The sequence below is a fragment of the Rhineura floridana genome, chromosome 9 (assembly GCF_030035675.1).
Source record: "Rhineura floridana isolate rRhiFlo1 chromosome 9, rRhiFlo1.hap2, whole genome shotgun sequence".
NCBI lineage: Eukaryota > Metazoa > Chordata > Lepidosauria > Squamata > Rhineuridae > Rhineura > Rhineura floridana.
In genome coordinates, this window is record NC_084488.1 from 52,333,320 (window position 1) to 52,342,915 (window position 9,596).

General features: G+C 40.8%; 1 protein-coding gene across 2 annotated transcripts in view; it reads left to right on the forward strand.

The window, feature by feature from the left end:
- Positions 1 to 3,192, forward strand: part of LOC133364085 (probable ATP-dependent RNA helicase DDX60) — a 76,905-nt gene extending 73,713 nt beyond the window's left edge. For both annotated transcript variants that reach the window (XM_061584137.1, XM_061584138.1), the window contains exon 39: positions 584 to 3,192. In XM_061584137.1, the coding sequence (XP_061440121.1) occupies positions 584 to 683 (100 nt within the window). In that variant the 3' untranslated portion in view covers positions 684 to 3,192. The remainder of the gene's footprint in view (positions 1 to 583) is intronic.
- Positions 3,193 to 9,596: the final 6,404 nt, after the last annotated feature.

Sequence of the window (9,596 nt, forward strand, 5' to 3'; positions counted from 1 at the left end):
AGTACACTTCATCACCTCCATTTCTTTCTTTACATCCAAGGTGATAAGCTGTTCATGGGGATTTGCTAACAGTGAGGAATGCAAATGACAAAAACTTTCTATATTTGACTTGGGCCACTGCTCTTCTCTGTATTTTCAAACATAACATGCCTTGAACATCTGTTCAAAGCACTGTAGTTCATAGGGTCAGAATTCAGAGGCAACAAAACTATTAAACAAAAGTAATATTTATTTTAGACAGATGCTAAATTCAGGTGTACCAGAAAGAAACTCAGGGCTGTCCCGGCTATATAACTGGGTGAAGTGACCTGCTTCAAGAAGCACCATTGTGTATATATTGGGTTGGGTTTTTTTTTTTTTATGAAGACAGGAATTGATATCTGAATGGTGCAGCAAGACTTCAAAGTATTGGCCCCTGTGATGGTAGTGGATGATGTCATTTGCGCTGTGCTTCAGGCACAAATGTCTTGGGCCAGGACCATTTTCACAAAATACAAGAAAGCACTTTTCAGGGTTGAAGTACGCCTCTTATATTTTTTCTTATCAAAGCATTTAATTAACTTTTGTTTCTCCTCTTTTCCAGTGTTTCTTTGTCTGAACTTTGTGACAATAAGGATGACAATGTTGTGCATGCATTTGAACAATTAAGTCAGAATTACTGGGAGAAACTGGAAAAGGTTTAACTGGAACTAATCATCAAATGAATCTTTTGGTACATTGAAAATGCCTGCGCTGAAAAACTATGCATTGTAGAAAGAATAATACTTCTCAGTTGTATCAAATTATTATCAGTGATTTGTTGATTGGATATCTAGCATTAGTTTGATTATGTCTGCTCCCTTAATATAGGTATATAGTTTTAAAGATTTTAGACTTATCTGTTGGACCAGCAACAAAAAGTTGTTTTTGTTCATGCAACAGTTAGTCTGCAGTCTGTGACTACTGAGTATGCCCAGTCTTCACTGGCTATGCCTTCATTTTGCTTGTAATACACAGGACAATTTTAGAGATTTTACCATTTTTGTTGGAGCACTCAACTACTGTGGACACAGTGAAGGGGAAATCATTTTTATTCAACAGTAGGGTTGCTCACCCCTCTCAAAAGTTCTGTTTCCCCAAGCAAGTTCTTTCCACTGGTTTTGCTCCAGTTTTTCCCATTCACTTTGCTCACCCAGTGGTTACTATAATATGTTTTGGAAATGAAAATGCTTCTCCATCTGTTCTCCAAATGCTTCTCTTCTACTTATGGCCAAATACCTGACACAAAATCTCAAGTAAGCATACCTAACTATTTTTAAATAAATCCACGAGGAAGAGTATTTGGGCATTGACTACTTCTTTTAGTTTGAGTGTCTGTGTGAATTTGTTTTTTTTAAATAAATTCTATAGTATTGGGGACATTTTAAATACTAATAAATAAGTGAATCCTCATTCCCTTTGTTACAATTTTTTATGGATTGTGAGTTTGAAAGTTTCTTTTCACAGTTGGTCCTTCCATAATTAGAACTGCAACAATGGGAAATTCTTGCAGAACTTTTGTGGATGGAAGAAATTAAGAAGATTATTGATAGCATGAGGAATGGGAAAGCCCTGGGGCCAGATAGTTTTCCAATAGAATGATAAAAGACAATTCAGATTGCTTAGTTCCTCAGTTGCTTAGAGTTAGGGACCCTGCCAATTTCAATGTATATGATCATATCTCTGTTATTCTGAAGCCCAATAAAGATCATACTAGTTGTGCAAATGATATGGCTGTTTCTTTAACATAGATGCTGAGATACTGTTCACAACCACACGATACATTCATTGCAGTTACAGCACATGGCTTTCCCCAAAGAATCCTGAGAACTGTAGTTTAACCCTCACAGAGGTAAAACAAAAAATGTTTCAAGTATATTGGACTTCACAGCACCTTTATGGGAAGGGATTGGTTAGTTCAGATAGATGTTAGTGATGTAATGCTAAAAATGACTTTTTGAGGCATATGATGTGGGCATATCCTGTAATGTTTGCTTTCTTTCGGCAAACTACTGCTCTTATCAACTTTGTTTTGGAGAAATTCTTGATATTTGCAGGACTAACAGATAATGGGTTATGTGAGCTCTTACAAGGGCTGAGACTTTTACTGCAGGTTGGAAGAGCAAACATCCACCACATATCACCCAGGAGTTTGAAATCTCACTGCCCTTTTTTACATTTAAATATGTGGCTTATCGTCAATTTTGTTTAGATACTTCATTGGACATTTGGATTGCCTGCATTAATTTAAACTTTTAAATAAGATTTGGTGGGATATTCTTATTGTTAATGTCAGCTGGCAATTTTTAATAGTTATAATTATTCTATTTTTCTCTTTCCCCCCATTATATTTGCAAATTTAAAAAATGAAAATAAGTAATTTCTATTTCCCTTTATGGAGTTTTTTCCCCCCAGGAAGGATGGGGTGAACTCATGTAGTTATACCATATGTTGGACAATTCTGTTGTTGGCAGTTTTTAGTGAGAAGTAGTTTTTTACCTCCTAGAGTGATAGCCTAGTATGGAACTGGTCCCCTCCAAGGTGAGATGTGGAAGGGGAGTATTTGAGAGTTCAGTGGGTGCAGGGTATGAGATCATTAGCACTGCAGAGATGAGGACGTTATTTTTATATCCTTGACAATGATCCTTTGTAAGAGATATGTTTTTAGTGTTTTATCACTTGTTTGCCACCCTGGGCTCCTTCTAGGAGGAATTAATAAATAAAAGTAATGAGTGCATGTGGGTTGTAACATTGTTGAATGTGACTAGTTTGGATAGGAGTGGTTGGTTGATAAAGATATTGTATGAGATGGTGAATGGGTACAGCGGTTGTATTCATACCATGTTTTAATGTTGGTTGGGAGGTTGTATCATGCTGCCTAACAATTTTTCTAATCTTAATTCCATAGATATTATAGAGATATCTTGTATTTTATATATTTGGATTTTTCTTAATGTAAATCATCTGAAATTGTGCTTATTGTATATTTAGGTATTTTGACGATGCATTTTGATTTTTTGTAAACTGCTTTGAGATCTGTAGATAGTAAACAGTCCATAAATGGACTAAATAAAATAAATATTTGGCAAGGCCAACTGTGCAAAACATCCAGCTCTTCTCCCTGCTTTACTTTCCACTAAGAAATTAAAAATAAAAGCATTGCTTCACAAGTAACTGCTGATCTCCAGCTCATGGCTTGTTGGTCCTCACAGCTTCATATTATTTCTATATATAGATGTGAAACTGAAATTGAGACAGTGGCATGCCTAAAGATAGTTGCTCCTTAAAATGCTTTTAAGCAACAGGGATTGTCAGCATTATCCTTGGGAAAGAAGTGGTTTCACTTGCCAGACAGGCAGGAACAGTTATCCCTTAAGATACTTAGCCAAATACAACCCCCACATGCTGAAGTAGAATGGATGTATTTATAAAATGAAATATGCCCTCAGTTGATGGTTCTTCCTATTGGTGTTACAATTGCAAACAATGGTACCAGTATTAAGGTGACACCCTTCTGTGAGCAGTGGTCGAAATGGGAGGGGAAATATACTGATGCTGGGCTTCCCTGCTCCTACATGTCACAATAGATGGTTCCATTCTGCCTGCCCTCTCCCTTACATTTAAGGTCCAAGGTTTATCATGTATCACAAGATGAGCTGTGTTGGATCGGGTCGAGGAACTATCCAGTCTAGCAGGTTGGTCTCACTGTGGCCAACCAGATATCAATGGGAATTCCACAAGCAGAACTTCTAAATAACAGTGCTCTCCACACCTGTGATTCCCAGCAACTGATATTCAGAGGCATATTGCCTCTCAGCGGAAGTAGAACTTCGCTTTCACTGGACACAGTCATGCATCATTTGCTCCTACTCCCTTAATGGCATCTCTGCACCTAATAAGGCCCAAACAACCTGAAGATTGGTTCTTAAGCATGCAAGTTACCCCAGACTGTGACTTACCAATTGTAGTTAGGAAGAGCTACTAAGCATACTATTGTCAAGCAAATGATGTACTGACTGCAGTGTGAAAGGAGCACAGATGGGGCAAGTCCAAGGGGAAGTGACAGGTGACAGTTTTCAGAAAAAGCTAGGAATGGAATCTTAAGCATCATCACTTCCAGGAAGAGTGTTCTTGTTGCCAGTGGTGGCAAGCTGTAAATTAGAATGGGTATGTAGATGGATGGACAGAAGAATTAGGCCTCTTAGATTTTGCCTTCAGAACAGGAACCAGCATACATACACTCTCAGGCACCGTGGTAATCTAATAGAGAATGGTGGGGGTAGAAACCAGGCCTCAGAAAATATAACTCTAGAAGAATTGTGAGGTGCAGGTTAGGCTCCACATACGGAGCTTCTGAAAGAGCAATATGATGGGGAGGGGAAATTTTTATTTAATAAATAAAGTGGGACTCCTGACGATGCTTACTTGAGGTGTCACTCTTGAAATTGCAGGCAACTGGCGCATTCCCATAATTCCTGGTCATTGCTGGCTACGGGTGAGGGAGCTATGGTCAACAGAGCTCTTCTACTGATGGCTTTTACGGAGTAATTCCCCCCCCCCCACTGGAAGCTGCAACGTTTGGGAGTGCATGGGAAAGATGGGGGAGCCCCCCTCCCTTCTTTCCATACTTTCTATACTGCCTCCCTCGTTATTTGACCTGAATTGGACGCTAGCTACCGGTATGTCCCAGAGACTTTACCTACATCAGGCCGCCGCCGTCGCCACTGCCTCTCGCGGTGGAGAGCGCCAAGCAGGGCTGGACACAGAGGCAGGCTGGATCTGGAGACTGGCGGGTCGGGTGTTGCAGCCTGACCTTGGAAGATGCCATTGCTGTGATAATCTTTCGGCTTCTGAGGAGTGGGAGGCACCCCATGCGGCCTCTGTTTGTTTTGCCTGTTATCAGTTGCATTTACACCCTGGCTCCTCTGCCTTGGCTTCCTTGAGAACTGCCCTGTTGGCTTTGATTTTGAGGGGTCTGTTGTCCCGCCCCTCTCTTTCTTGGAGTTGCTGGATGTTAAGATTGGGGGAGGATGTTGCTTTACATCTCGCAAATGAACTATTGCCACACTGGTTCTATGCTTACACCAGGAACCTCCATCGGTAGTTACACCTCCGGACTATACAGGAGAGAAGCCCTGTTATTGGAATTTGTTGCTTTTACGTTATTGTTAGTTTTTTTGTTAAGTTTCTTAATGTTTTGATGTTTACATGTTCTGCTTTGTACATTGTTTAGAGTGGCTGAATATTCAGCCAGATAAGCGACTAATAAGTCGAATAAATAAATAAATAAACAGGCTGTCAGTGATCCTTCTAGGACCGGTATGCACTGATTGGCTAAAAGGCAGGAAATGGCAGGTCTTACTTTCAATGATAAAATGGACCAGAACTCAAATCTACTTCAACTTCACTAAATTGCACCAGGGAAATCATTTTAACACATTGGAAGTAAAAAACATTTTTCAAATAAAAATGCTTGTGTGTTTCCATAAAAAATTACTCCTAGCTTAACTAGTTACAGTGCCCTGCAAAAGTAATCAGACCCCTGATCAATACTCTCATATTACTGAATTACAAATGATACATTGTAATTTTGTTCTGTATATTTTATTTTGAAACACTGAAACTCAAAATCAATTATTGCAAGGTGCCATTGGTTTTATGTTGGGAAATGTCTGTAAGAAACATAAAAAACTGAAACATGTTGCTTGCATAAGTATTCAACCCATGCTGTGGAAGCTCCCAGTTTACACAGATGAAAGAAATTGTCCTATCGAGGACACAATCACCTGACCATTGGCCTGTGAACCACTAAAGTTGCTGTCACATTGTCAGGATAAAACCCCCACTCTTGAAGGAACATTGGTCAGGCTGTGGATCTGAAGGAAAATGAAGAGCAAAGAGCATTCTACAGATGGGAGAGAGAATGTAATATGAATGCATAGATTAGGGAAAGGGTACAAAATAATATCCAAGTGTTTGGATATCCCAGCGAGCACAGTTGGATCAATAATCAGGAAGTGAAAGCTGCCTCACACCACCCAGGCACTTCCAAGAAAAGGCCATCCCTCAAAACTCAGTGCTTGAACAAGAAGACGACTTGTGAGAGAAGCCACATAGAGGCCAACAATCATTTTGAAGCAGCTACAGAGTTCAGTGGCTGGGAGTGAAGTAATGGTGCACCATTCAACCATATAAAGAGCTCTGCATAACACTGGCCTCTATAGGAGGGTGACAAGAAAGAAGCCGTGACTCAAAAAGTACCATCTGAAAGCATGTGTGGAGTTTGCCAGAAAGCATGAGAGTGCCCCAGCTGTGATGTGGGAAAAGGTTTGTGTCAGATGAGACCAAGATAGAGCTTTTTGGCTAAAACTCAAAATGCTGTGTGGCACAAACCTAACACTGCCCATGCCTCAAGACACACCATCCCTACAGTTGAATCTGAACTGCAGTTTGATGTAAAATCAGACTGATTACAATATGTTGCTACTTCAGCAATGACTCTAGCTGTTGTAAAAAAAGAGGATGTTTTTTTTCAGACTGCTATGTTTAAACCACTTTATTTAAGGCAAGGTGGGCACGGTCAATTAAAAACATAGAGCACACCTAGAATTTTGCTAGAATATATTTCATCTCCCACTGTTTTATCTTGTGCAAATTGAGACACTTCTGAGGTCCAATGGAGACTATTCTGCAGAAGTCAGTGCCATTATTCCACAATTATGTTTGGAGGTTTTTTTAGTGCAAATGTTGCAAAGTGTTGCTGTACTTCACATATTCATAGAAATAATAGCAAAAAAAAATGATTTCCTATAGGAAACTTCACTAAAATTGCAAAGTAAAACAGACATATTTCAAGTGACCATCTGAACTATATCAACTGTCTTAGTAATGTTGCTTCCTCCCTGCTAAAACAAGATCAGCACAGCACGTCTTCTTTCTATTATTTGGGCTGATTGCAGGTGTTGCCACCACTCACCATATGCTCAGAGGCACGTTACCAAATTCTTCCAAGCTCCACAGGAAGTGGATTGGACTGTGAAAGACCAACCCAAATTGTGTTTGCATTTTGACAATGTAGGGCAATCCAATATCTCAGAGAGGAGGTCAGGTCTCCTGCTCCCCTGGTGCATTCACTATAGCTGCCCAATTTCCCTGCTTTTTAAAGTTTGATAGAAATATCTGTGGGCTATAGATACATTCTTAAACCGCAAGGTGTTTTGCCTATTAGTGAATTTCTCTGCTTTTTTAATCCAGGAGGTAAGAAATGGGATCCTGTGCAAGTTTGCTGAGGATGGATTGATCATTTGCATGCTTATTGAGTTCAATGGGATTTACTCCCCTGCAATCATGCTTAGGATAGGTGAAACTGACCACAGGAGATGGGGAAGGGAGGAGGAGGGAGGGGAGAAAAGGCAGAGGGGAGGACTGAGATGTGTTCCCTCTTCAAAACCAGTGCTATCAATTAACACTAAAGTCCTATGTGCATCCAACAGTGTCTAATCCTGCTAATTAAGGTTGCAATCCAATACACACATTGAACTCAGTGGAGCTTACTTCTGAGTAGACATGTGTTAGATTGCAGCCTTAATGATTTAGGTGCACTGAACTATCCATAGGATAGTTTTTATTTTATTTTGATTTGTATAATTTTACTTTTGTTCCTTATTACCTACCATAGTATTTTTTTTAAGTTGTGAGATATATATAGGATGAGTCTGTAAAACTGATGTGATTAAACAATCAAAGTTTCCTTAACTGAGTGGCAACTCAGTATTATACATACATGCAAGCTCTACCCCATCTCTCTCTCAAACACACACACCCCACCCTGGTCCTATGCATCTAGGTGCTTAAGTTCTAATTCTGTACTATTTCAGGCTGCAAGTGGCTTGTGGTGTATTTGCTAGAATAAAGTATTACACACTCTTTTTCACAACACTGAAGTTGGTTCCTAGTTTCCAGTTCCTTATTTGCTGGAAAGTTCAAAACACTAAAAAGAAGAAAAGTTGATAGATACAGCAACTTCAAGACAAAGTTAACGTATCTCTGAAGCCCAAAATATATGTACCCCATATGATATATTGCTGTGATCGAGGGGCTCCCCCGTCAAGAATAACAGTAAATTTATTCAATCAAAATAATCAGGCTTCTGAAATGGTCACAAATGCATAATGATGTCATAGAATCATAAAAAATAACTGAGGGTGCCCACCCCAAAATCTGCTCTGGGCCAGGACAAATCATACACCCCAGGAAAGGGGAGGGTGTCCTATCTGGCCCAGAGCATGTGCTGGGCACAGGGCATGGATAAGGACATCTACACAAAACCAAAATAGAAAAAAGCATGCAGAAACAAATAGGTAACTGGAGGTGCCCACCCCACAATCTGCTCTGGCCCAGAACAAATCATACACCTCAGGAAAGGGGAGGGTATCCTCTATGAGATGCCAATGCATCCCATCTGGCCCAGAACAACTGCTGGGTGCAGGGCATGGATAAGGGCACCAACACAAAAACAAAATAGAAAAAAGCATGCAGAAAAACATAAATAACTGGGAGTGCCAAATACACAATCTGCTCTAGGCCAGGACAAGTCATACACCCTAGGAAACGGGTGTCCTCTACGAGATGCCACCACATCCTGCCTGGCCCAGGGCATCTGCTTGGCACACAACAGGAATAATGGCATCTACACACAACCAAAATGGACAAAAAGAGGCAGAAAAAAAATAAGTAACTGGGGGTGCCCACCCCAAAATCTGCCCTGGGCCAGGACAAATCATACAGAGCAGGAAAGGGGAGGGTGTCTTCTACAAGATGCCAGTGTGTTCCGCCTGGCCCAGGACATCTGCTGGGCACAGGACATGGATGTGGGTGTCTATGAACAACCAAAATAGACAAAAACATGCAGAAAAAAATAAGTAACTGTGGGGGTGCCCACCCCACAATCTGCTCTGGGCCAGGACAAATCACACACCTCATGAAAGGGTTGGGTGATCTCCCATGATATGCCAGTGCTTCCTGGCCCATAGCATCTGCTGGGTGCAGGGTACAGATGATGCATCAATGCCGAACCAAAATAGACTACCTGCCAAAAGGACAAAATAATTGGGGGTGCCCACCCCAAAATATGTTCTGGGTAAATACAACTCATGGATCTCATGAAAGGGGAGGATGCCCTCTATGACATGCCAGTGCTTTCTGCCTGGTCTAGAGCTTCTGCTGGGCGCAGGACATATATAAGGGCATCAATGGATAACCGAAAAAGACAAAACGTGTACAAAAAAATAACAGGGTGCCAAACTCAAAATCTGCCCTGGCCAGGATTAATCATACACCCCAGGAAAGGGGAGGGTGTCCTCTATGAGATGCCTGTGCTTCCCACCTGGCCCACAGCTTTTGTTGGGTGCAGGGCATGTATAAGGGCATCTATGCACCACCAAAAGAGACAAAAAGTGAAGAAAAAGTACGTACTGTATCTGGGGGGTGTTCACCACAAAATCTTCTCTGGGCCAAGACAAATCAAACACCCCAGAAAATGATACGGTGTCTTCTATGGTACTCCAGTGCTTATGGCC